General features: G+C 43.3%; 1 protein-coding gene across 1 annotated transcript in view; it reads left to right on the forward strand.

Annotated features, from left to right (window-relative positions):
• The window catches only part of FBH1 (F-box DNA helicase 1), a 33,517-nt gene that overhangs the window by 2,284 nt on the left and 3,453 nt on the right, over positions 1–27,780 (forward strand). Inside the window, 17 exon segments of the mRNA XM_053979010.1 lie at positions 661–969; positions 3,386–3,873; positions 6,030–6,160; positions 9,290–9,419; positions 10,425–10,615; positions 13,131–13,226; positions 13,658–13,752; positions 14,813–14,981; positions 15,655–15,883; positions 16,968–17,055; positions 17,631–17,717; positions 18,628–18,764; positions 20,023–20,122; positions 21,362–21,483; positions 22,568–22,643; positions 24,394–24,591; positions 25,634–25,759. Of these exon segments, the coding sequence (XP_053834985.1) occupies positions 810–969; positions 3,386–3,873; positions 6,030–6,160; positions 9,290–9,419; positions 10,425–10,615; positions 13,131–13,226; positions 13,658–13,752; positions 14,813–14,981; positions 15,655–15,883; positions 16,968–17,055; positions 17,631–17,717; positions 18,628–18,764; positions 20,023–20,122; positions 21,362–21,483; positions 22,568–22,643; positions 24,394–24,591; positions 25,634–25,759 (2,623 nt within the window). The 5' untranslated portion in view covers positions 661–809.

Consider the following 27,780-nt stretch of genomic DNA (forward strand, 5'->3'; position numbering starts at 1 on the left):
AATATAATATAATATAATATAATATAATATAATATAATATAATATAATATAATATAATGTAATGTAATATAATATAATGTAATATAATGTAATATAATGTAATATAATATAATGTAATATAATGTAATATAATATAACTTAATATTATATTTTAAATATTATATATACTATAGCCTATATATTATAATATATGGTATACATGATATACATTATTTATGTTATATACAATTGTATTTATAATATACATAATAATATATTATAAACATACAAAACTTCTTAAATATATATTATATTATATTATATTATATTATATTATATTATATTACATTACATTATATTATATTACATTATATTATATTATATTATATTATATTACATTACATTATATTATATTATATTATATTATATTATATTACATTATATTACATTATATTATATTATATTATATTATATTATATTATATTATATTATATTACATTATATTATATTATATTACATTACATTATATTATATTATATTATATTACATTATATTACATTACATTACATTATATTATATTACATTACATTACATTACATGATATTATATTGCATTGTATTATAGTGTATTTATTCTATTATATTTATCCTATTTTAAAACTATATTATCATTCATAACAAGGGCCACCCCCAGCTTCCCTGGGAATTCCCTGGCAGCCAGGAATTCCTTCCCCACACCCCAGCTGGCTCTGCTCTCAGGAGAGCCCCTGAGGCTGGGGCCTCTCCCAGTGGCCGCTCTGGGTTTTCCCTGCAGCCTCCGCCGTGCCGGGGATGAGGAGCTCCCGGCGCAGGCGGCTCACAGCCCCCGAGTGCGCCGCGCTCGCCCGCAGCCCCGAGGGCTCGGCCCCGCTGCGGCAGCCCCTGCGCCTGGGCACAGGAGGGGGAAACCGCGGCCTTCATCCCGTCCACGGGACACGGAGACATCCCAGAGGTACTGCTGGGAATCCTGGAGCCAGCCTGGGGGAGCTGGGAATGATCCCCTGGAGAGGAGAGGGATCCAGGGAGAGCTTCCAGCACATTCCAGGGGCTCCAGGAGAGCTGCAGAGGGGCTGGGGACAAGGCCTGCAGGGACAGGACACAGGGAATGGCTCCCACTGCCAGAGGGCAGCGATGGATGGGATCTTGGGAATTGGGAATTCCTGGCTGGGCTGGAATTGCCAGAGCAGCTGGGGCTGCCCCTGCATCCCTGGAATGTCCCAGAAAGGATTGGAGCAGCCTGGGATAAGGGAGGTGTCCCTGGAATGAGCTTTGAGGTCCCTTCCCACCTAAACTGGTCCGGGATTCTGGGATTTGGAACACTAAGGATCCATCCCGAGGGATTTTTATGGAAAATGGGGATAGAAAAGAGAGGAAAAGGGAAGGGAGACCCTTCATGGTTTCCTGAGATTCCAAGTGAAGCCCCTGGGTCCATGAATGAATTGGAGAGGAGATGGAGCCAATCCCAGGCTGGGAGAGCTGGGAATGCTCCCCTGGAGAAGGGAAGGATGCAGGGAGAGCTTCCAGCACATTCCAGGCCCTAAAGGGGCTCCAGGAGAGCTGCAGAGGGACTGGGGACAAGGCCTGCAGGGACAGGACACAGGGAATGGCTCCCACTGCCAGAGGGCAGGGATGGATGGGATCTTGGGAATTGGGAATTCCTGGCTGGGCTGGAATTGAATTCCCAGAGCAGCTGGGGCTGCCCCTGCATCCCTGGAATGTCCCAGGATAGGCTGGAGCAGCCTGGGATGGTGGGATTGGAATGGGATGGGATTTGAGGTCCCTTCCCACCCAAACCATTCCGGGATTCTGGGATCAAGGAGGCTCAGAATCCATCCCGAGGGATTTTTATAGAAGTTGGGGATGGAAAAGGGAAGGGAGACCCTTCCTGGAGTCCCGAGCTTCCCAGTGAAGCCCCCGGATCCCAAAATTCCTTCCTGGAGCAGAGTCGGGGTGGGGCTGGATCCAATCCCAGGCTGGGAGAGCTGGGAATGGAGGGAATTCCCTGGGAAAGGGAGATTGGGGTGGGATTTTGGGAATTGGGAATTCCTGGCTGGGCTGGAATTGCCAGAGCAGCTGGGGCTGCCCCTGCATCCCTGGAATGTCCAAGGCCAGGCTGGGCATGGGGGCAGTGGGAATTGTCCCTGCCATGGCAGGGGTGGCACTGCAGGGGCTCTGAGCTCCCTTCCCACCCAACCCATTCCAGGATTCCATGAAAAAAAACTTTCCTTAACCAATTTCCTCTCGGTGAGAGTTTGTCATTTTATCCTCTTATTTTATTTTTATTTAATTTATTTTATTTCTGTTTGGTTTATTCTTACATTTTTATTTTTTTAAACTTTTTTTTTTTGTTTTATTTGATTTCTTTTTCATGTTACTTGGCATTATTCGTTCTTGTGGTTTTATTATTTTAATTTTTGGTTTTGCTATTTTATTTTGTTATTTTGTGTTTTGTTGCTTTATTGTTTTTCCTTCCTCTAGGTTTCACTTATTGTGTCTTATTTTTATGTTATTTTACATTATTTATTTTTGGTTTTATTTTATTTTTATATTATTTTATTTTTCGCATCAGATTTTCATTTCATTTGTATTTTTAATTTGTTTTTTATTCTTTTATTTTTATATAGTTTTATTTATTTTATATCAGATTTTAATTTTTTCATTTTCTTTTTTATTCTCTGATTTTTATTTTATGTTATTTTAATCAGATTCTAATTTATTTTTATATTTTTCTTTTGAATTCTTTGATTTTTATTTTCTTTATATTGGATTCTAATTTAATTTATTTTCCTTTTTTCCTTTGATTTTTATTTCATTTTCTTTATATCAGATTTTAATTTAAATTTTTTCCTTTTTTTCCATTTTATTTTATTATTTTATTTTATTTTATTTTATTTTATTTTATTTTGTTTTGTTTTATTTTGTTTTATTTTGTTTTATTTTGTTTTGTTTTGTTTTTTTTTATTTTATTTTATTTTGTTTTATTTTATTTTATTTTGTTTTGTTTTGTTTTATTTTTTTTATTTTATTTTATTTTATTTTGTTTTATTTTATTTTATTTTATTTTATTTTATTTTATTTTATTTATATCAGATTTCAATTTAATTTTTCATTTTCTTTTTTAATCCTTGATTTCCATCCTATTTCATTTCATTTTATTCCCCACATCCTGCTGCCTCCACACCTGTGGCTGAGCAGAAACCCAAGACAACCCACGTGGAATTACTCCTGAAAATGTGGGATTCACACCCACTTTCCTGTACTTGCCTCCCTTCCCAAAAACCATTCCCTGCCCAGCCTGGGAAAATCCCGAATTCTTCCTCACTCCGCGATCTCCGCGGAATTCATTCCCGCTTTTCCCCTTTGTGCAGCAGCAGGCCAGCAGAGGAAAATCCTGGATTTCTTTGGGATCCTGAAGGCGCCGCGAGCGGGAGCTGCCGCCATGCAGAGCTGTGGGATCAAGGAAGAGCCGCTGGATCCCTTTCCCCCCGCGCCTCCCGCTTCCTTCAGCAGCCCCTCCCTTTCCCTGCCTCCCCAGCACTTGCTGCCACCTCCCAGGGGACATTCCAGGAAAAGAGCAATTCCCAAGCCAGAGCAGGATCTCTGGGAGGAGCCTGAGGAGAAGATTCCAGAGCTCAGCGGGATCAAGCAGGAGTGGGAAGAGCTGGAAGTGGAACCCCTTCCCGATTCCCACTACGGGCTCCTGGGCACTCAGAGCTGGCAGGTTCCTCAGGGATCCATGGATGATCTTCCTCCTGAAATCCTCAGGAATATTTTTGCTTTCCTGCCAGTGCTGGATCTGTACCAGAACCTCAGCCTGGTGTGTCGCTGCTGGAGGGAGATAATCCAGGATCCACGGGTAAGGAACGCTCTGGGATCATCCCATGGGATCATCCATGCCTCCCTTTGTTCCTTTAAATCCCATCATTCTTCCCATGGGATCATCCATGCCTCCCTTTGTTCCTTTAAATCCAATCATTCTTCCCATGGGATCATCCATGCCTCCCTTTGTTCCTGTAAATCCCATCATTCTTCCCACAATTCATGAAGTTTTAGGTCTCCTGTCCTTTTGTTTTTGGTCTTCTGGACCAAAAGTTGCTGCCCTATATCCAGAATCCAGGATCCACGGGTAAGGAATGCTCTGGGATGATCCCATGGGATCATCCACGCCTCCCTTTGTTCCTTTAAATCCCATAATTCTTCCCATGGGATCATCCATGCTCTGCCTGCCTCCTTATTCCTTTAAATCCCATGGTTCTTCCCACAATCCATGAAGTTTTAGGTCTCCTGCCATTTTTTTTTTTTTTTGGTCTTTTGGACCAAAAGATCCAAGATCCATGGGTAAGGAACGCTCTGGATAATCCCATGGGATCATCCACACCTCCCTTTGATCCTTTAAATCCCATAATTCTTCCCATGGGATCATCCATGCTCTGCCTGCCTCCTTATTCCTTTAAATCCCATGATTCTTCCCATAATCCATGAATTTTTAGGTTTCCTGCCATTATTTAGGACCAAAAGCTGCTGCCCTATATCCAAAATCTGAGATCCGTGGGTAAGGAATGCTCTGGGATGATCCCATGGGATCATCCATGCCTCCCTTTGTTCCTTTAAATCCCATCATTCTTCCCACAATCCATGAAGTTTTAGGTCTCCTGCCCTTTTGTTTTTGGTCTTCTGGACCAAAAGATCCAAGATCCACGGGTAAGGAATGCTCTGGGATGATCCCATGGGATCATCCATGCTCTGCCTGCCTCTTTGTTCCTGTAAATCCCATCATTCTTCCCACAATCCATTAATTTTTAGGTCTCCTGCCATAATTTTGGACCAAAAGCTGCTGCCCTATATCCAAAATCTGAGATCTGTGGGTAAGGAACGCTCTGGATAATCCCATGGGATCATCCATGCCTCCCTTTGTTCCTGTAAATCCCATCATTCTTCCCATGGGACCATCCATGCCTCCCTTTGATCCTTTAAATCCCATCATTCTTCCCACAATTCATGAAGTTTTAGGTCTCCTGCCCTTTTGTTTTTGGTCTTCTGGACCAAAAGATCCAAGATCCACGGGTAAGGAATGCTCTGGGATGATCCCATGGGATCATCCATGCTCTGCCTGCCTCTATTTGTTCCTTTAAATCCCATGATTCTTCCCACAATCCATTAATTTTTAGGTTTCCTGCCTTTTATTTTTTTGTTTTCTGGACCAAAAGTTGCTGCCCTATATCCAAAATCCATGTTGGAGCAACATTCCTTCCCATCCATGGGAAAAAAAAAATATCTGGAAGATTCCATAAAATCCCCCTTGCACAGTTTTCCCTGGAGCCTTTTTTCCTGACAGGAATTATCCAAGGAATTCCTGCAGTGTCTCCAAGCCTCTGGGTGTGCTTGTGGTGCCTCTTGTCACCAAATGGATTTGGAGGAAAACCCTGGAGCTCTGTTTTGATGGATTTTGGTTCCTCTGGAATCAAGGCAAACAACTGGAAGGAATGATCCCCAAATCCCACAAAAAGTGGCTTGGGAACAGCCAGCACCTCTCCAGTCACTCACCATTCCCAAAAATCCAGCCCTATTTGCAGGCTTTGAGTTTTTTCCCCTCTCTTTTTTCCCCTCCCTCTCTTTTTTTTCCCTCCCTCTTTTTTTTTTCCTTCCTCTTTTCTTTCCCTCTCTCTTTTTTTCTCCCTCTCTCTCTTTTTTTCTCCCTCTCTCTCTTTTTTTCTCCCTCTCTCTCTTTTTTTCTCCCTCTCTCTCTTTTTTTCTCCCTCTCTCTTTTTTTTCTCCCCCTCTCTTTTTTTCTCCCTCTCTCTTTTTTTCCTCCCTCTCTTTTTCTCCCCCTCTCTCTTTTCTCCCCTCCCTTTTTCCCCATTTCTCCCCTTTCTTTCCCCATCTCCCTTTCCCATCCAGCTCCTTTTTGAACCCCAGGACTTTCGGAGCCCCCTGACTTGTCTCTTTCCCCCTTGGAATGCCCTTTTGGAATGCCACGAGGTGAAACCTGCTGCTTTGTGCTTCCCATCCCAGTTTATCCCTTGGAAAAAGCTCTACCACCAGTACCTGAAGAGGGAGGACTCAGCCCTGCAGAGAGTTGAGCAGATCCTGCAGGAATTTTCCATAACCAAGGAGCAGCAGGGATGTGTGCTGGGGCTGGTCAGGTGAGTCCAGTTTGCACCTGCACATCCTCAGATTTTTCCTTGCTTTGGCATTTCTTCTGTTGGATCCTGGGAATTGCCAGCTTTGTTTTCTAAACAGGTGAGAGATGTGCAGGAAAATGGGGAGGAGAAGTGATTTTAATGGGGGAAAAAACACTAAAAAGAGGTACAAAACTTTTCCTTGCTCTGTTTGGACACAAGATCATGGAATCATGGAATTATTTAGGTTGGAAAAGACCTCTAAGGCATGGAGTTCAACCATTCCCAGCACTGCCAAGGCCACCCGTGTCCCCAAGTGCCACATCCACAGGTGCTGGAACCTGAAATACAAAGAACTCTCAGAACTTTGGGCCTGTAAGCCAAAGCTTAGAATTAAACACAAGATTTGATCTGAGACCTTAGAGGAATCTTCCAAACTTAAGTGCTAGAAGCAAGAATGTGGATTTATAATTCAAAGCACAGACACGTTAAGCTAAGTGAAGGAAAGTTTAGAGCTTTAAGATATAGAAAAAATAAAGTAGCTACAAAAGTAAACAAAAAAAAATAGAATGCAGTATTGTAAGTTTGTGTGTCATAACATGATTGGCTAGGAAACTTACACTGAAACATAAGTCCTTTAGACAAAATATTTAAGGATTGGGTCAAAAACATAAATATCCTTATTAGCAGTGTTTTATTAATCAATAGCTCCTTAAAAAAATCTTAAAACTAAGGGTCTTGTGACCTTCTAAGCCATACCATAACAATGAGACCTGAACTCACCCTTCCCACCTGCACAAAAAAATGAGAGAAATGAATGACATCATCAAAAAGAACTCAAAAATCCCATCTCAAATTCCTTCCAAAATTCCCCACAAATAAACTATCACACACAGGGCTCTGAAATCCCCCTAGAAATGGGGACTCCACCCTTGCCCTGGGCAGCTGTGCCAGGGCTGGACAAACCTTTCCATGAAGGAGTTTTCCCTAAAATCCAAGGGGCTGGAATTCCTGTCCTGCTTGCCTGATGAGAATCCGTAGAGACCATGATTCCATGATTCTATTTCCAATGGATTTTCCTCTTTTCCCCATTCCTGGCAAGCAATTTTCCTGGATCTGCACTGATTTATCCCCCACAGCTCCCAGCAAACCCAATCCCAAGACAAATCCTTGATAGCCACGAGTGCTTTGCTCTCATCCCTGTAGTTCAGAGGGGAATTCTGTGTGCTGGAATTGGGTTTGGAGCAAGGTGGATCCAGCTTCTAGAATCATGGAGTGGTTTGGATTGGAAGGAACCTTAAAATCATCCAGTTCCACCTCCTGGGCATGGAATTCCACTAAAGGAGACTTGGAGACAGCCAGAAGGAGCTTCCAGGCTGAGGGCTGGATGCAGGAATTTATCCCAGCTCTTCTGGGTCACTGGGACACAAAAGTGTCCACTTGGACACTTCTTTTTTTTTTTTGTCCAAGTGGCTCCTGGCACAGGAATGGGCTGGAAATCCAAGTTCCAGCTGCTCAAATTCCATGGGAAAACACTGCAGGGATCAGTGAAAGCTTCTGCAGCAACACTGGGGATGCTTTGGAGGTAGCATAGTAAATTCCTCCTAGTAAAAGGAGGAATTGAGTATGGTTCCTATTAATATGGGTGTGTTCAGGTGGAGAGATTTAAAAATAATTATTATTGGGACATCAGCATGTTCATGTGTAGAGAAGATTTTTAAATTATTATTATTGGGACATCAGCGTGTTCAGGTGAAGAGATTTAAAAATAATTATTATTGAGACATGAGTGTGTTCAGGTGGAGAGAAGATTTTAAAATAATTATTATTGGGACATCATTGTGTTTAGGTGAAGAAAAGATTTTAAAATTATTATTGGGACATCAGCATGTTCATGTGGAGAGAAGATTTTAAATTATTATTATTGGGACATCAGCGTGTTCATGTGGAGAGAAGATTTAAAAATAATTATTATTGGGACATCAGCATGTTCATGTGGAGAGAAGATTTAAAAATAATTATTATTGAGAGATGAGTGTGTTCAGGTGAAGAGAAGATTTAAGAATAATTGCTATTGAGACATCTCTGTGTTCAGATGAAGAGAAGATTTAAAACTAGAGTATAATTATTATTGAGACATCAGTGTGTTCAGGTGAAGAGAAGATTTGGCAATGCATGCATGGTTTGGTTGCTAGACCTAAACACTCTTTTCTTTCCTGCCTTTTTTCACAAAATGCAGAATCACAGAAAGGTTTGTATTGGAAGAGACCTTAAAGATCCTTCAGTTCCAGCTCTCCTGCCATGAGCAGGGACATCTCCCTCTAGAACAGGTTGCTCAGCACTGCCTGAGGCAAAAATCTCAGATTCCCATATTGTGATGTGATCTGGAATAGTGAGGTATCACCAAGCACCTCAAAATATTAATCAGCAGTTAAGGCTCAGCTGTTTCCACTGCACTGTTTGTTTTTTACTTCCTGGGGTACACACAGTGAAGCAAAAGCTTGTAAAAAGTGTTGGCAAGTGTAGTGGTTTTGGTTTGTTAATTTAACATTTTTTTTAAAGATGTTTTTGTTAATGTATTAAAGAGTGTGGTGGGTTTTGGTGTTGGTTAATTATTAATGTGTTTATTTTTTGTTGTGAGATAGGATTAGGAGAAAGGTAAAGTAGGTTTAAAATTTTATAAAGGGTATAAGGAAAATTTTATTCATAGTTTCCAGGTTTCTCTTTTAACATGTGTTTTTCACAGAAGCATGTCCATTTTTTTAATGGTTGGAAGCTTTGTATCGCTTTTTAAAATGTCTCTCATGTAAAACTGTGACAGCAAGCATGATTGATTGTTTCCCCTGTGAGTGCAGAAGCCAAAACTGTGCTTGAAAAGGTATCTACAGACACATGAATATTTGAAAATTATCTAAAAGATGGGTATTTGGTAATTTACCCATATACAAAGTTAGGTGAACACTAATTTGTGTGCAATGCTCTTTGTCCAGAGGCAATCCCTACCGACAGTTATTAGCATTATTTTTGATTAGTCCAGCAAATCCCAAAGGCTCCGTGCTGCATTAATAATGAGCTGTGGGCATGAGCAGGATGTGCTGGGGAGGAGCCACAAATTCCTTGGAGAGTAAATCCCTCCTTATCCCTCCTGCACAGGTTGGTGTCATCCACAGGACCCAAGGTGGATCCCAGCGTGCTTCTCCAGGCTTTGGGAAGTCATCCCCTCTTCCCAAAGGCTCAAGTCTGTGTCCTCAGCAGATTCCCAGATTTACAGAGCAAGCCTGGGGTGAGTTTCACTCTTATTTCTGTTTTTTTAACAAATTCCTGCAGTGTCCCCAAGCCTCTGGGTGTGTTTGTGGTGCCTCATCACCAAATGGATTTGGAGGAAAACCCTGGAGCTCTGTCTTGATGGATTTTGGTTCCTCTGGAGTCAAGGCAAACAACAGGAAGGAATGATCCCCAAATCCCACAAAAAGTGGCTTGGGAACAGCCAGCACCTCTCCAGTCACTCACCATTCCCCTGGGAACTGAGCTCAGACCACATTTCTGGGGAGATCCAGGCTTTCCTTCATGCCATTCCCAGAAATTTCGATGGATAAGGCTGGACAGGATGCAAACATGGGATGTGCTCCTCCCTCCCTAAGGCATCCTAAAACTCTGCTTGTTTGAGGTCACTCTGCCCTCCTGTGTGCCAGTCTCCTCCCTCTGTGGCATTATTTGGCATCATTTGGGCTGATAAGGATGCCTCAGGTTTAGCTTTTATATTTTTCAGTTTCTGTGTGCGGGTCTGAGCTTCACATTATGGGATGGCGAGCTCTCTGCTCAGAGCAGGGAGACAAAACAATTCCTGCTCCAGCTGGGCACCAAGGACAAATGATCCAAAGCTCAGGCCCAGGAGCACAAACAGCGTGGGCTGGAGAGAGAAAAACAAGCAGGATGGGAGTGCCTGGGCTAAAGCTGGAATGGGACAATGAACTGCAAGGTGCAAATGGAGCAGAGCTGATCCCAGTGAGAGCCCCCGGGAGCGCTCGTGCATTTTGGGACCATTTTGGTTCCTCTTGGCTGCAGCCCTGGCTGGGCTCTGGTGCTGCCCAAGGTGGATCCATGCAGGAGATCCTTGGAATAAATCCCTGCTTTATTCTTTAGCTCCATCTAGTCTCTGTTCTAGCTCAGCCTTCACAGGGCATCAATTTATGATTTAACAGCTCCTCACGGAATTTTTCCACCTCCAAGCAGGATTTTCCTGGAAACTCCAAGCTTTTTTTGCTGTGTTTTCCTTGTCCTTTCCCAGCCAGAGAAGATGTGGGCGATCTTTGCTGTCATGGTGCTGTTCTCCGACGGCGTCGGTGACATCCGGAGGCTCCTGGAATGTTTCCGGAGCCCCCGCTCGCAGCTGGCCGTGCTGGAGGTCACCGAGGTGCTCCACTGCATGGCCACGCTGCTCCTGGCCATGAGGAACAAGAGCATTCCCATCTCCAACAGGTCAGGAGCTTCCCATTCCAGCCCTGCACGCTTCCCACCATCCTCAGGTTGTTCCAATCCAGCCTTGAATGTTCCAGGGATGAGGCAGCCCCAGCTGCTCTGGGAGTTCCCAATTCCCAAGATCCCATCCATCCCTGCCCTCTGGCAGTGGGAGCCATTCCCTGTGTCCTGTCCCTGCAGGCCTTGTCCCCAGTCCCTCTGCAGCTCTCCTGGAGCCCCTTTAGGGCCTGGAATGTGCTGGAAGCTCTCCCTGGATCCTTCTCCTCTCCAGGGGAACATTCCCAGCTCTCCCAGCCTGGGATTGGATCCATCTCCTCTCCAATTCATTCATGGACCCAGGGGCTTCACCTGGAATCTCAGGAAACCATGAAGGGTCTCCCTTCCCTTTTCCTCTCTTTTCTATCCCCATTTTCCATAAAAATCCCTTGGGATGGATTCTGAGTGTCCCAAATCCCAGACCAGTTTAAGTGGGAAGGGACCTCAAAGCTCATTCCAGGGACACCTCCCTTATCCCAGGCTGCTCCAATCCTTTCTGGGACATTCCAGGGATGCAGGGGCAGCCCCAGCTGCTCTGGCAATTCCAGCCCAGCCAGGAATTCCCAATTCCCAAGATCCCATCCATCCCTGCCCTCTGGCAGTGGGAGCCATTCCCTGTGTCCTGTCCCTGCAGGCCTTGTCCCCAGTCCCTCTCCAGCTCTCCTGGAACCCCTTTAGGGCCTGGAAGAGGCTCTGAGCTCTCTCTAACTTTGAGCTTCAAATCCCTCCAAATCCCAGCAGGACAGGAGCATTCCCATCTCCAGCAGGTCAGGAGCTTCCCATTCCGTCCCTACACACTTTCCACCATCCCCAGTTGCTCCAATCTGGCCTTGGATGGTTCCAGGGATGAGGCAGCTGCAGCTGCTCTGGGAATTCCTTCTCAATATCCCATCCCAAATCTTCCCTTTTTTCCAATCTGAAGCCATTCCCTGTGTCCTGTCCCTCCATCTTTTATCCCAAAGTCTCTCTCCTGGAGCCCCTTTAGGCCCTGGAAGAGGCTCTGAGCTCTCTCCAACTTTGAGTTTCAAATCCCTCCAATTCCCAGGGGATCTGGATCTCCAACGTGGCCTTGGACACTTCCAGGGATGAGGCAGCTACAGCTCCTCTAGGAATTCCATTCCAGTGCTTCCCCACCCTCCCAGCCAGGAATTCCTTCCCACTTTCCCATCTATCCCATCCCTCTGGCATTCTGCCTTATCCTGTCACTCCTTTCAGGATACAATATTCAAAAAACTCCCAATTTTTCCCAAAATGAAAGCAGGATTTAAAGAATCTTCCTGCTCAGCTCCTATAATTTAATGTTTTTATTACCTCCCAAAAATGGATTTGTTTTCCTTCATTCCAAGTCCTAGGAGCTCCTTCCCTCATGATCCTTTTGGTCCCAAAAAAAAAAAAAAAAAAAAATAAAGGGATCTGAGCAAAGATTCCTTGAGATTCCTTCAGGATTGCAGTGAGGATAAGGATGAAGGACACAGGGAAATCCTTCTTGGGAGAAAATTGGGAAGGAACTGGAGTGGGAAATGAAAATATCCAGGAATTAGATGGCTCTGGAAGCTGTGAGTTCTAAGGCACTGTAGGACAGGGAAAGGTTCATCCTGAGGGAAACTGGGATGGTTGTTTGGAATGTTAATGATTGATTAATTGCTGGATAAACTCATTAACCTGCAGGAAATGTGGCAGGATGGCCCTGGCCAGCAATGAGAGCTGTGATCCAGGTCAAAATCCAAGGATTTTAGAATTTCCATCTCCCTGGACAACCCAGACCAGAAAAAGTGGGAATTCCTCCTGGGAATAAGGAGGAAATGTGTCCTGGAGGAATTGCCTGATTGCTGTTTGCAGTAATTAATGAGTCTGAGGGTCCAAATCGTGATGAGAGACACAAAATCTGTCCTGGAAGGGTGGAAGAAAGCAACAAAACTGTCCTAAAAGAGGGAAAACCACAGTGGGAAAACCCTGCTGGAGAATCCAGGTTAATTTTAAACCAGTTGTTGTCAACACAGTTAAACCCAAAGCAGTGAAAAACCACCAAGAATTGTTATCAGAGTTAAAAACCTCCCCTAAAACCATTCTAAACCAAAAACTGCTTCACTGTAAAAGCCCAAAGCAGCCCCAAATTCCCTCTCAGCTCCCCCAGCCCCAGCTCTGGTGTTAATTGTGGCTCAGGAGAGCAGAATTATTCCCTGGACTCTGATCCCAGGTCATGTTTGCATGGAAAACCCTGGAATAAAAACCTGGCAGGGCTGAGGGGGAGGCCACACTCAGACTTGACCCCACAGTGCCTTTGCTGTCACTTTTCAAGGCAGAATCAATTTAAAGAACATTTTAAATTATTCATCATTTCCTGCAGAGCTTGAGGCTTTTTTTTTTTTTTAATTATCCAAGATACTGGTGGTGTTTAAGTGGCTACAGAAGTTTAATTTGTTATTAATGATTTCTCAGTGGTAATTCCTGTCTTATCCCTTTTTTTTTTCTTTTTAAGGATTCACTACAATATTTTCTACTGTTTGTATCTGATGGAAAATGCCTCTGGAATTGTGCAGCCTCTGGAAGAGAGAAGAGTGAATTTGTGTTCCAGGTGATCCAAGCAGTGCCCTGAGGGAATGCTGAGCATTCCATGGAGTGGGGAGCAGATGGGGAGAAAGGGAATGGGATAAATTCATCCATCACTGAGGTCTAACGAAGATAAAACTGGTTTTAATGAGCTTAAGGTGCCAAATTCATTCTTAAAGCACAGAATGGTCCCTTAAAAAGATATTTTCCTTTGTTGGTGTGTGATGTTTTCCTATATTCCCTAAAAAATCTTTCCCAGGATTTTTTTTTTATTTTATCTCCAGTATTTTTTTATTCCATGCTTTTCTCCTTTTCCCAATAACCAAGATGGGATGGGATCAATCAATCCCTGGCTTCCCTGTTAATTTCTTTTATGTGGGAGGATTCATTTTAGGGATTTTTAAAGGATTCATTCCTTTCCCACTTGTTGATTGGAATTTTTTTCCCTGTTTTTAGTGGATGGGCTGATGTCAAACTGACCCATGAACAGCAGAGGATTTTGAGTCACAAAATTGAGCCTGGCCAAACAGTGAAAATAATGGCATTTGCAGGTAAGAGCCCAAAATGTTGGAAAAATGTCTGGACAATTCCCAATCTGCTCCTTCTCTCCCTGATCCCTCTGTCTGAAGGATTGTGAGATCCCAAGGGGAGCAATTTGTGCCTCTGGGATAACAAATTTAAGGGAAAATCTGCCAAAAAATGGAGGCAGAATAAAAACAGGGGAGAGAGGAGTGGGAAAATGTGGATCAGCCCTACAGATCCCAAATTTGGGGAAGAAGGAGGAGGAGATGGTCCAGGTGCTGGAGTTGAGATTTCCCTGGAACCCCTGGAGGAGCAGTTCCTGAAGAACTGACCCCATGGAAAAGGGAGCTGTTCCTGAAGGACTGACCCCATGGAAAAGGGAGCTGTTCCCAAAGGACTGACCCCATGGAAAAGGGAGCAGTTTCTGAAGGACTGACCCCATGGAAAAGGGATCCAGGCTGGAGCAGTTCCTGAAGGAGTGACCCCATGGAAAAAGGAGCAGTTCCTGAAGGACTGACCCCATGGAAAATGGAGCAGTTCCCGAAGGACTGACCCCATGGAAAAGGGAGCAGTTCCTGAAGGACTGACCCCATGGAAAAGGGAGCAGTTCCTGAAGGACTGACCCCATGGAAAAGGGAGCAGTTCCCAAAGGACTGACCCCATGGAAAAAGGAGCAGTTCCTGAAGAATTGACCCCATGGAAAAAGGGATCCACACTGAAGTAGGCATTTCCTAAAGCTGTGCCAGGGAAGGTTTAGGTTGGATATTGGGACAATTCCTCCATGCAAAGGCTTTTCCAGCCCTGGCACAGCTGGCCAGGCAGGGATGGAGTCCCCATTCCTGGAGGGATTTGAAAACCCTCTGGATTTGGCACTTGGGGATGTGGATGCCCTGGAAGTGCTGGGAATGGTTGGGCTTGACCTTAAAGAGCTTTGCCAACCTAAATAATTCCCTGAGTGAAGTGGAATATTGGAGTTGGGACAGCAGGAAAAGGAGGTGTAAAAAAAAAAAAATAAAATATATGGAATCATTCATTCCTGACCGTGGATATTTATTTTTATTTTATTCCTTCTTTTCCTCTCTTCTCCAGGCACGGGGAAAACCTCAACCTTGGTCAAGTACGCGGAGAAATTCTCAGAGCTGAAATTCCTTTACCTGGCTTTTAACAAAGCTGTGGCAGAGAAGGGGAAAAAGGTTTTTCCAAGGAATGTCACCTGCAAGACCTTCCACTCCTTGGCTTTTGGAAGCATTGGGAGACAGTGAGTGGGGAATTACAACTCCTTTGTGGAAGCAGGGAAAGGATGAGGAAGGGGAAGTGGTTCTGAGGGAAACCTCCAGGATTTGAGGCAGCACAAAGAGTTGGGGGAAATTTGTCATTTATGGTTGCAGTTTCCAGGGATTTTAGCATCCATGGGAGCACCCCAAAGCCAAGGAGCTCCTCACAGGGAGGTGGAAATTCACTGGGAGTGAGGTTTTCCCACTTCCCATTCCCACTGGAATGCTACAACTGCTCCAAGTGCTGCTTTTCCTGAGGAGCAATTCCTTTTCCAGAGGATCAATATCCTTATCCTGAGCTGTTTTCATGATCCAGTTTCTGTTCAGTTCTGGCACATTTAAGCTGAGGGTAGGAAGGAAAATGAACCATGACCTAGAAAAAGAGGGAAATCCCATTCCTTGCCTCTGCAAACACACTGGAATTCTGGGGATGAGCTCAATTTTCCATCTCTAAAATGTATAAAATCAACACATTTGTGCTTCCACCAGGACAAATCTGTGCAGATTTAAAGATATTCCATTATTAGGATGAATTGGGATATAAAGCTGAGCTTTTTCCAGGGATAGTGCACCAAAAAAAAAGGGATTTCTGTGTGTTTAAACTTTTTTTTGTCCTCTTTTGTCTTTTTTTTTGTCTTTTCTGTACCTCTGGCACAGCTACAAAGAGAAAGGCAAGCTGAACTTCTCCAAGATGTCCGTTTATTCCATCAGCTTCCTCCTCCGGAACAGGGAGGGCCAATCCCTGTTTGTAAGAGGGAAAACAGTGTCCCAAACCTTGGAAAACTTCTTCTCCTCCTCAGATGAGGAGATCTGCGAGGAGCACGCGCCCGCGTGGTTCAAAAACACTCACGGACAGATGCAGCTCGTGAGCCGAGAGGAAAAGAGAGTGAGTTCTTGGGATGGAGCCTCTGGAATTTTCTGAGGTTGGATGGGGTTTGGAGAAGTCTGGGATAGTGGGAGATGTCCCTGCTCATGGGTGGGGTGGCACTGGATGGGCTTGGAGGTTTCTTCCAAGCCAAAACATTCAGTGATTTTATAATAAAATAATTCATGTTCGTCCCCCTTCCCAAAATGTTGATTGGTAGGGATCTTCTTCCCGTGTTGGGATTGGGGAAATTTGGTGTCGGGGAATCCTTCAGCCAGAGAAGGAGTTGGGGTAAATCTTGAGCTTTGGATGAAATCAGAGGCTGGAAGCAACATTCCAAAGGAATTGGGAGGAGGAATCAAAGATTGGAAGGAAGAATCAGAAGACTGGGAGGAAGAATCAAAGATTGGGAGGAGGAAAATCAAAAGATTGGGAGGAGGAATCAGAAGATTAGGAGGAAGAATCAAAGATTGGGAGGAGGAAAATCAAAAGTCTGGGAGGAGGAATCAAAGATTGGGAGGAGGAAAATCAAAAGATTGGGAGGAGGAATCAGAAGATTGGAAGGAAGAATCAGAAGATTGGGAGGAAGAATCAAAGATTGGGAGGAGGAAAATCAAAAAATTGGGAGGAGGAATCAAAAGATTGGGAGGAAAATCAAAAGTCTGGGAGGAGGAATCAAAAGATTGGGAAGAGGAACCAAAGGATTGGGAGGAAGATGATGTTTGGGAAAAAAGGGATAATCCCTGTTTTCCCTAAAAAATACTTCCAGCCAATCTCCTCACCAAATCCTCGTGGATCTGAGGAGCTGCTTGGGATGGGAAAAAAGGAACTGGGGCTTTTTGGGAATGGCTCCCACTGCCAGAGGGCAGGGATGGATGGGATCTTGGGAATTGGGAATTCCTGGCTGGGCTGGAATTGCCAGAGCAGCTGGGGCTGCCCCTGCATCCCTGGAATGTCCAAGGCCAGGTTGGATCACCCTGGGATGGAGGAAAACATCCCTGCCCATGGATGGGATGGGCTTTGAGGCCCTTTCCAGCCCAAACCATTCCATAATTTTATTTTTATTCCATTATTTTATCCCAATCCTCCTGTTTTCCCATTTTAGATCAACGTGGAAGAGGCCAAAGAGATTTGGCACAACATGAAGAAGCTGGATGGAGATGCACAGAAGAAATACAAGATGACTTGTGATGGTAAAAGAGATGGAAAATCCCTTGGGAAAAAGGGATTTAATGGTGGAAAAATCAGTGGATTTATTATTCCTGCTTTTGGCTGAGCATCCAGGAGAAAATCCCTTTTTTTTCCTGCTGCTGGCTCATCAGGGAATATCCCTCTGGCTCAATTTTTCATTTTATGTGTATTTATAAAATACATAAAATGAATTTGTGCTCCCACTAGGATAAAAATGTGCAGATTTTAAGGATATTTCCACTTTTTAGTGGCTTCAAATCAGGCCCAAAGTTGGAAGTTGCTTCCAGCACATCCTTTCCTCTGGATAGTGCTGGCGATAACTGGGAAAAACCTTTTTCCTGGAATTTTTGGTGGGCATGAAGAAGCTTGAAATCATCAAATTTGGGCTGCCAAGGGAGACCAGAGATTTTTTGCAGCCCTTCCAAATGTGGAAATTCCAAGCAGGAAGCAAGGCCAGAAATGTCACAAAAAAAAAAAAAAGAAAAAAAAAAAAAAAAAAAAAAAGAAAAATGGGATTTGTTTTAAAGATCCTGGTAGATCTTCCCTGTCCTTGAAATTCCTGCTTTTTTCCCATCAGGATATTTGAAACTTTGGCAGCTCAGCAAGCCCCAGCTTTCGGGATACGATGCCATTTTTGTGGATGAAGCCCAGGATTGCACTCCAGGTGAGTTATTCCAGGAGCTGGAGCTCCAATCCCACTTCCAGAGAGGATTTCCATGTGCTCAGGAACGTGGTGGAAGTATCTTCACCAAAATACTTGGAATTTAAACAAATTTTCCCCTCAGGTTTAATGTTTAAACCAAGCTTTCCTTGGGTTTGGAGCAAGTTCTTCCCTCATGATCCAGATTGAGTTTTCCTTGGGTTTTGTGCAGGTTCTTCCAAATTTAACTTTCCCTTGGGTTTGGAGCAGGTTCTTCCTTCATGATCCCATTTTTTTTTTCCCCACAGCCATCGTGGATATTGTACAATCCCAAAAATGTGGGAAAATCTTGTTGGGAGACCCTCACCAGCAGAAGTTCTTCCCTCATGATCCCAACTGAGTTTTCCTTGAGTTTGGAGCAGGTTCCTCCAAACTGAGCTTTTCCTTGGGTTTTGTGCAGGTTCTTCCCTCATGATCTAATTTTTTTCACCACAGCCATCATGGATATTGTGCAATCCCAAAAATGTGGGAAAATCCTGGTGGGAGACCCTCACCAGCAGAAGTTCTTCCCTCATCATCCAAACTGAGATTTTCCTTGGGTTTGGAGCAGGTTTTTCCCTCATGATCCAAACTGAGTTTTCCTTGAGTTTGGAGCAGGTTCTTCCAAACTGAGCTTTTCCTTGGGTTTGGAGCAGGTTCTTCCTTCATGATCCCATTTTTTTTTTCCCCCACAGCCATCGTGGATATTGTGCAATCCCAAAAATGTGGGAAAATCCTGCTGGGAGACCCTCACCAGCAGAAGTTCTTCCCTCATGATCCAAACTGAGCTTTCCCTTGAGTTTGGAGCAAGTTTTTCCCTCATGATCCAAACTGAGCTTTCCTTGGGTTTTGTGCAGGTTCTTCCCTCATGATCCCATTTTTTTTTCCCCCATAGCCATTGTGGATATTGTGCAATCCCAAAAATGTGGGAAAATCCTGGTGGGAGACCCTCACCAGCAGATCTACACCTTCCGAGGGGCCGTCAACACCCTCTACTTGGTGCCTCACACCCACGTGTACTACCTGACCCAGGTAAGGGCAGCATTTTCCATGGATAAATCCCAAATCCATGGAAAACTTGGCACTGTGAAGGGTTTGCTTTTCCCTGGATTGCTGGGGAATCCGGCCGCTGTGGGGCTTTAGTGGAGGGATCCCATCCTCTCGATGGAAAAGTGGGAGTTGGGATTGAGGCCTTGTTGCGGGGAGATTCCTCTTCTTTGAGGGGATCACATCTGGAATGCTGGATCCAGCTGTGGGATCCAACTGACCTGGAGCTGCTGGGAAAGCTGGGAATGTTCCCCTGGAGAAGGGAAGGCTCCAGGGAGAGCTTCCAGCACATTCCAGGCCCTAAAGGAGCTCCAGGAGAGCTGCAGAGGGACTGGGGACAAGGCCTGCAGGGACAGGACACAGGGAATGGCTCCCACTGCCAGAGGGCAGGGATGGATGGGATCTTGGGAATTGGGAATTCCTGGCTGGGCTGGAATTGCCAGAGCAGCTGGGGCTGCCCCTGGATCCCTGGAATGTCCCAGGAAAGGCTGGAGCAGCCTGGAATGGGATGGGATTTGAGGTCCCTTCCCACCCAAACCATTCTGGGATTCTGGGATCAAGGAGGCTCAGAATCCATCCCGATGGATTTTTATGGAAGCTGGGGATGGAAAAGGGAAGGGAGACCCTTCCTGGAGTCCCGAGCTTCCCAGTGAAGCCCCCGGATCCCAAAATTCCTTCCTGGAGCGGAGTCGGGGTGGGGCTGGATCCAATCCCAGTCTGGGAGAGCTGGGAATGGAGGGAATTCCCTGGGAAAGGGAGATTGGGGTGGGATTTTGGGAATTAGGAATTCCTGGCTGGGCTGGAATTGCCAGAGCAGCTGGGGCTGCCCCTGCATCCCTGGAATGTCCAAGGCCAGGCTGGAGCAGCCTGGGATGGTGGGAGGTGTCCCTGCCCATGGCCAGGATTTCTGGGAGTATTTTGGAGAAATTTTGATGCTTTTTCCATGGAAATAAATTGTCCAGGAGGTTGGCAGGACTCAGATCATTTTTATTTACGAATGAACGGGATTTCTAGGAATATTTTGGAGGGATCTTGGTGCTTTATCCAAGAGAAAAGTTCTCCAGAAGGTCTTAAGAACAACCAGGATTTCTGGGAGTATTTTAGAGAAATTTTGATGCTTTTTTAACGGGAAGAAATTGTCCAGAAGATCGCTGGGAATCCCACAATTCCATCTAGATAGATAGAATTTTATAGATTCCAAGAATTCCTTCTCGTTTTCCTGCTGATCCCGGGGTTTTTCCAGAGTTTCCGCTTCGGCCCCGAGATCGCCTACGTGGGATCCACGATCCTGGATGTGTGCAAAGGGATCCGCAGTAAAACCCTGGTGGGAGGAAACCAAAAGGGTGAGCTGGGAGTGGGAATTCCCGAGAGATTCCCAAAGAATTCCCCAGTCATACGGATTTAATAAGTAATTAAATAGGAAATCGTTAATTAATTCATTATATTGAATAATAACATTCATTTATTTGGGAATAATATAATATAATATAATATAATATAATATAATGTAATGTAATATAATATAATGTAATGTAATGTATTATAATGTAATGTAATGTAATGTAATATAATGCAATATAATATAATATAATATAATATAATATAATATAATATTATATTATATTATATTATATTATATTATATTATATTATATTATATGTAATATAATATGTAATATAATATAGTGTAATGTAATATCATTATATTATATTATATTATATTATATTATATTATATTATATTATATTATATTATATTATATTATATATTTAGTTTAGCAATTATAATTGTAACTATAAATTATAAATATATTAATTCTATTAATTATATAATAATATAATTATATTAATACATAATTATAGAATTGCAATAACTATATAACCTAAACCTATGTCATTATATATTAATTGTATTAATATCTAATTATATGGGTTTAGATTGTATCATTTTTGCAATATTAATTATATTAATATATAATTATATAAGTTGTATAATTAATTATGAATATATTGATTATAAATTATACATATATTAATTAATTCCATTGGGAAATAATTTATTTATTATAATAACCAATAATATTAATGGTAAATTTATAAATATATAAATATAATTTATAATTTATAATAATATTATTTATAATATATAAATATTAATTTTTAATTAACTGGGAATTCCTGGCGGGAATGGCTGTGGATAACTGGGAATGGCTGTGGATAACTGGGAATTCCTGGCAGGAATGGCTGTGAATAACTGGGAATTCCTGCTGGGAATGGCTGTGGATAACTGGGAATGGCTGTGGGTGACTGGGAATGGCTGTGGGTGACTGGGAATTCCTGTTGGGAATGGCTGTGGGTGACTGGGAATTCCTGTTGGGAATGGCTGTGGATAACTGGGAATGGCTGTGGATAACTGGGAATTCCTGGCAGGAATGGCTGTGGGTAACTGGGAATGGCTGTGGATAACTGGGAATTCCTTCTGGGAATGGCTGTGGGTAACTGGGAATGGCTGTTGGGAATGGCTGTGGATAACTGGGAATTCCTGCTGGGAATGGCTGTGGATAACTGGGAATTTCTCCCTCAGGGGACGTGAGGGGAGGCCGTGAGGGGAAGGTGGCGCTGCTGTCCCGGAGCAACTGGAACGTGTTTGAGGACGCCGTGGAATTCTCTGGGAGAGACCCCCCGGCTAAAATCCACGTCATTGGGGTGAGGGCCATTGCTCCCAGTCAAATCCCAAGGATTTCAAGGAATATTCCAGGAAAACACAGGAATCTTTTGTGCCCAGGGTTGCCATTATTCCCCAACCCTTGCAGGCCTCATCCCATTTTGAGGCTTCTTCGTGCAGGCCTCAATCCATTTTTTAGGATAATTTGTCCCATTTTTATGAGGGATAAGGCTGAGAAAAAGGGAGGGACATCTGGAATAAAGAATTCCAAGGATTTCAAGGAATATTCCAGGAAAAATCAGGAATCTTTTGTGGCCAGGGATGTTATTTGGAGCTGTTCCTCTCCAACCCTTGCAGGCCTCATCCCATTTTGAGGCTTCTTCGTGCAGGCCTCAATCCATTTTTTAGGATAATTTGTCCCATTTTTATGAGGGATAAGGCTGGAAAAAAGGGATGGACAGCTGGAATAAAGAATTCCAAGGATTTCAAGGAATATTCCAGGAAAAAGCAGGATTTTTTTTTAGTTAGAGTTGTTCCTCTCCAAGCCTTGCAGGCCTCATCTCATTTTTTTAGGATAATTTATCCCATTTTTATCAGGGATGGGGCAGGAAAACAACAAAATTGGTGGAAATTGAAAAGGTTGGGAGCCTGATTTGGGGAATTTTAACAGGTTTGGACCTTGATCCTTGGGATATTTCAAATTTTCCACCTAAATTCCAAGTCAAGGAGGGATTGAAGTGCTCAGGACTGAAAATCTTCTGCAGTTTGGAATAAATTGAATTGATAAATACAAGAAATTTATTATTTTTATTTGGTGTTATATTAGTTTATTTTCATTTATTTTTGTTTATTTTCAGTTATTTTTTGTTTATTTTAGGTTATTTTTGTTTATTTTATGGTTTGTTATTTTATTTTCTGTTTTGTTATTTTCTGTTATTTTATTTTAAACTATTTTACGTATTCTAGAAATAAATTTTATTTTTGTAAATAAAAGAAATACATAAACATATAAAATAGATATTAAATAATAATTTAAAAAAATTAAAATAATATCTAAAAAATAACATTTGTTTTATAACTAAATGTTATTTATGTATTTTATAAATATATTTTTCTTCCTTTCAGGGATTGGAGAGATTTGGCCTGAGCAGAATTTATGACATTTGGAAGCTCAGCCTACCTGCAGACGTCAGGAAAAACTGTGAATATTCCCTTTTCCTTCTTTTCTCCAGGATTTTTTAGGTTTTGCTGGAAATCAAAACCCTTTTAATTATATCATAATAGTAAAATAATCTAATTTCATATATTATAATTATATATATTATATATTATGTCTTATAATTTAATCATTAACTCCATTTAATTTTATATTTCCTAATTAATTTTTTGATTGAAACCTCATTTCTTAATGATTTTATCACGGGCTGGACAATTTTGGCTGCTTAATTCCAGAAATCCCAACATTTGGGAATTTTTGTTAGGCATCTTTTCCCAGCCTTCCACAGTGATTCCATATTTTCAGTGTAAGCAAACCCAGAATTTGGGATATTTTTCCCAAAATTTTTCAAATTTTCGATCGATTTTCAATTTATTTTCAGCCTTCCCTGGATTGTTTTGGGTGTAAAGCTTCAGTTTTTAATTTTCCTTTAAAATATGGAATAAAATTCAAATAAAATTCAAATAAAATTCAGGATTTCCTTTCAAAAACAGAATAAAATTCAGGTTAAAATTCAGGATTTCTTTTAAAATACGGAATAAAATTCAGGATTTCCTGTAAAATATAGGATAAAATTCAGGATTTCCTTTAAAATATGGAATAAAATTCAGGATAAAATTCAGGATTTCCTTTCAAGAATAGAATAAAATTCAGGATCAAATTCAGGTTAAAATTCAAGGTTTCCTTTAAAATATGGAATAAAATTCAGGATAAAAATTCAGGATTTCCTTTAAATTCATTATCAAATTCAGTTTAAAAATTAAGGATCTCCTTTAAAATACGGGATAAAATTCAGGATTTCCTTTAAAGTATGGAATAAAATATGGGATAAAATTCAGGATTTCCTTTAAAATACAGAATAAAATTCAGGATAAAATTCAGGATTTCCTTTCAAGAATAGAATAAAATTCAGGATCAAATTCAGGTTAAAATTCAGGATTTCCTTTAAAATACAGAATAAAATATGGGATAAAATTCAGGATTTCCTTTAAAATATGGAATAAAATTCAGGATAAAATTCAGGATAAAAATTAAGGATCTCCTTTAAAATATGGGATAAAATTCAGGATTTCCTTTAAAGTATGGAATAAAATTTGGGATAAAATTTAGGATTTCCTTTAAAATACAGAATAAAATTCAGGATAAAATTCAGGATTTCCTTTAAAGTATGAAATAAAATTTGGGATAAAATTTAGGATTTCCTTTAAAATACAGAATAAAATTCAGGAAAAAATTCAGGAAAAAATTCATTATTTCCTTTAAAATACAGAATAAAATTCAGGATAAAATTCAGGATTTCCTTTCAATAATAGAATAAAATTCAGGTTAAAATTCAGGATTTCCTTTAAAATATGGAATAAAATTCAGGATAAAAATTCGAGATTTCCTTTAAAACACAGAATAAAATTCAGGAAAAAATTCAGGATAAAATTCAAGATTTCCTTTAAAATATGGAGTAAAATTCAGGATAAAACTCAGGATAAAAACCATCCCTTTAAAATCCAGCAGCACCAGATGAATTTTTCATGGAGGCAACAAAAGATTCCCCAACTTTCCACAAATATTTGATTCCATGAGTGTTATTCCCACTTTTTTTTTTTTTGCGAGGTGAACTCCCGGCAAAATTCCTTCGGCAGCAGGAAATCAATACAGGGATGGGAAAACCTTAATGAAACCGGGAATAAAAATTTAAAATGTATTGAATGAATCCATCCCCACCCCCCCCCTTTGCCAGCAAACCTGGTGATTGAGGATTCCTTCATCAAAAAATGGGAAGAATCCGAGGGATTGGTGGGGCTGAAGGAATACGCGGCGCGCGTGGACGACAGAGAGCTGGAGGTGAAGATTTCCATCGTGGAGAAATACAGGGAGAGGATCCCGGGGCTGGTGACGAGGATCAAAGGGAGCCACGTGTCCCAGGAATCCCTGGCAGGTGAGCACTGGGATGGCAAAGGCTCAGGCTGGGTTGGGTTGGGTTTTTTTTTAGGGAGAGCAGAGGTGGAATGGGAAGTTTTGGGGATGGAGTGTTTCTGCTCTGGAGGCAGGTTGGAGAGTTGGGAATGCTCCCCTGGAGAAGGGAAGGATGCAGGGAGAGCTTCCAGCACATTCCAGGGGCTCCAGGAGAGCTGCAGAGGGACTGGGGACAAGGCCTGCAGGGACAGGACACAGGGAATGGCTCCCACTGCCAGAGGGCAGGGATGGATGGGATCTTGGGAATTGAGAATTCCTGGCTGGGCTGGAATTGCCAGAGCAGCTGGGGCTGCCCCTGGATCCCTGGAATGTCCCAGGAAAGGCTGGAGCAGCCTGGGATGGTGGGATTGGAATGGGATGGGATTTGAGGTCCCTTCCCACCCAAACCTTTCCGGGATTTTGGGATCAAGGAGGCTCAGAATCCATCCCAAGGGATTTTTATGGAAGTTGGGGATGGAAAAGGGAAGGGAGACCCTTCCTGGAGTCCCGAGCTTCCCAGTGAAGCCCCCAGATCCCAAAATTCCTTCCTGGAGCAGAGTCAGGGTGGGGCTGGATCCAATCCCAGTCTGGGAGAGCTGGGAATGGAGGGAATTCCCTGGGAAAGGGAGATTGGGGTGGGATTTTGGGAATTAGGAATTCCTGGCTGGGCTGGAATTGCCAGAGCAGCTGGGGCTGCCCCTGCATCCCTGGCAGTCATCCCAAGGCCAGGCTGGGCATTGGGATAGTGGAAAGTGGAGCCCTTCCCATTTATGATTCCTGTTGGAATTTGGGGAGAGAGAATTCCTCAAATATTCAGCATTCCTGTTTGGGAATGTGGCTGGAGCTGGCTCGATGCCAACCAGGAATTTCCCTTGGTACAAATTCCCTTCATCCATCCGGATTCCCTACAGAGGAGCTTTGCTCCTGATTTAACTCTGGGACAAGGGGAATGGATGCAGAATGAAACGAAACAAAAAATACCATTATTGCTGCCAAGGCTGACCCTTTTTCCTTGCTTTTCCCAGATTTTCTCATCGGGACCGTGCACCAAGCCAAGGGCCTGGAATTCGACACCGTTTGCGTCGCGGATGATTTTGTGCAAATCCCTTCTGTCAGTGGGGCTTTCCTGAGGAGAATGAACATTGCTCTTGGTGAGGGAACAGCTCCCTGGGGACCCCAAAAAGTGGGAAGGAAAAGCGTGGTGAGGGGCTGGAGAGTGGGAACGGAGCTGGGAAGGGTCTGGAGAGCCAGGAAAAGCTGAGGGAGCTGGGAAGGGGCTCAGCCTGGAGCAAAGGAGGCTCAGGGGGGACTTTGGGGAATATTCCTTCCCAAAGGGGTTGTCCAGCCCTGGCACAGGGATGGAGCCCCCATTCCTGGGGGGATTTAAAGCCCTGTGGATGTGGCACTTGGGGACACGGGTGGCCTTGGCAGGGCTGGGAATGGTTGGATTCCATCCTAGAAAGTCTTTTCCAGCCCCAAGGATTCCCTGGCTCCAGCAATCCCATCCCAGCAAGGAAGGGAGCTGGAGAAACCATTCCCAGGGGGGTTTGTGTGGAAGGCTCATCCCACCCATGGCTGTGGGAGGCTGAGCCAGGCTCAGGGGTGCCCAGGGCTGATTCCAGCTGGGAATTCCGTGCTCTGGAGCAGCTCAGCATTCCCTGATCCCATCTTTGATCCCTCAAGCTGAGCCAGGGGAGGTTTGGGTTGGATTTTAGGGAACATTTCCCCATGGAAAAGGTGGTCAGGCACTGGAACTGTCCAGGGCAGGGGTGGAGCCCCCATTCCTGGGGGGATTTAAAGCCCTGTGGATGTGGCACTTGGGGACATGGGTGGCCTTGGCAGGGCTGGGAATGGTTGGATTCCATGTCTTAGAGGCCTTTCCCAACCTAAATAATTCCATGATTCCCTGATTCCATGATCTTGTGTCCAAAGAGAACAAGGAAAAGCAAGGTCAAGTCCCTATTTTTTTTTTTTGTGCCTATTTTTAGAGCCCTCCCAGTGATTTTTCCCATTAAAACAACTTCTCCCTCCTCATTCTCCTGCACACCTTTTCCAACTCTATGGATTCTCTATTCCATAAATATTCCCACATCCAAGCTTGGAGCTGTGTAGCAGCAAAGCCCAATCCAGCCTTGGGAAAGCCCTGAGGCTCCTGTTCTGGAGCTCTCCCTTCCCAGTGAATTCCCAGAGGGAATCCAGGGACTGGGAAGCTCCTCCAGAGCCAAGCCTGGGCTCCAAACAGAAAAACAGGAATTTGGGAGTGGCTTCTCCAGCCATGCAGAGTGGAGGGAGAAATGTGGGATGAGGCAGGAGATGCAAACACAGGGGCTGCAAATTCCTGTTTTCCCAGAGAAACCCCCACTGTCCTTCCAGAACTGGATCCTGGAATTGTTTGGCTTGGAAGGGACCTTAAAGCCCAAATTCCATTGGATGGGCTTCCATCCATTATCCCAGGGTGCTCCCACACCTTCCATTATCCCAGGGTGCTCCAAGCCTCATCCTGGCTGAAGCATTCTTTCCCAGCCTCAGTAATTTGGGAATTCTGTGTTCATACTCCCATGATAATTCCCAGTGCATCCAGGTTATCCAGGGAATGAGCCCCAGGAAAAGAAGGAGCGGCCTCAGCCTGGGCCTGGGAAGGTTTGGATTGGATATTTGGGAATTTCTCCATGGAAAGGAACCTCCAGCCATCCCAAATCCCTCCAGGCTTTGTTTTCCTCCTTCTCCTGCCAGGACAAGCAGGAGTGGGAATGTCCCAGGTCTCTTCCCAGCTTTCCATGGAGACAGAGCCTGAAATCCTCAGCGGGGAGAAAATCGGGATCAGATTCCCACCCCAAGCACATCCAGCAGCACAAAATGCCAGAGACTCATCCCAAATGGAATCCTGGAATGGTTTGGGTGGGAAGGAACCTCAAAGCTCATTCTGGGGACTAGTTGAAGCACTGGAAGGACCACAGAGGGCTGCTCATCCCTGTTCCCTAAATCCCTGGATTGTCTCTCCTCCCTCCTAGACAGGACCCCTCAGGATGAGTGGAACCTGCTCTACGTGGCCGTGACCAGAGCCAAGAAGTGCCTGCTGATGTCCAAATCCCTGGAAAACCTTTTATCTCTGGCTGGAGTAAGTGAAACCTTCCCAGGGCAAGGGAATCCTGCTGTGGGGTGATTCAAGGTA

Source organism: Vidua macroura, chromosome 5 (genome assembly GCF_024509145.1).
Source record: "Vidua macroura isolate BioBank_ID:100142 chromosome 5, ASM2450914v1, whole genome shotgun sequence".
NCBI lineage: Eukaryota > Metazoa > Chordata > Aves > Passeriformes > Viduidae > Vidua > Vidua macroura.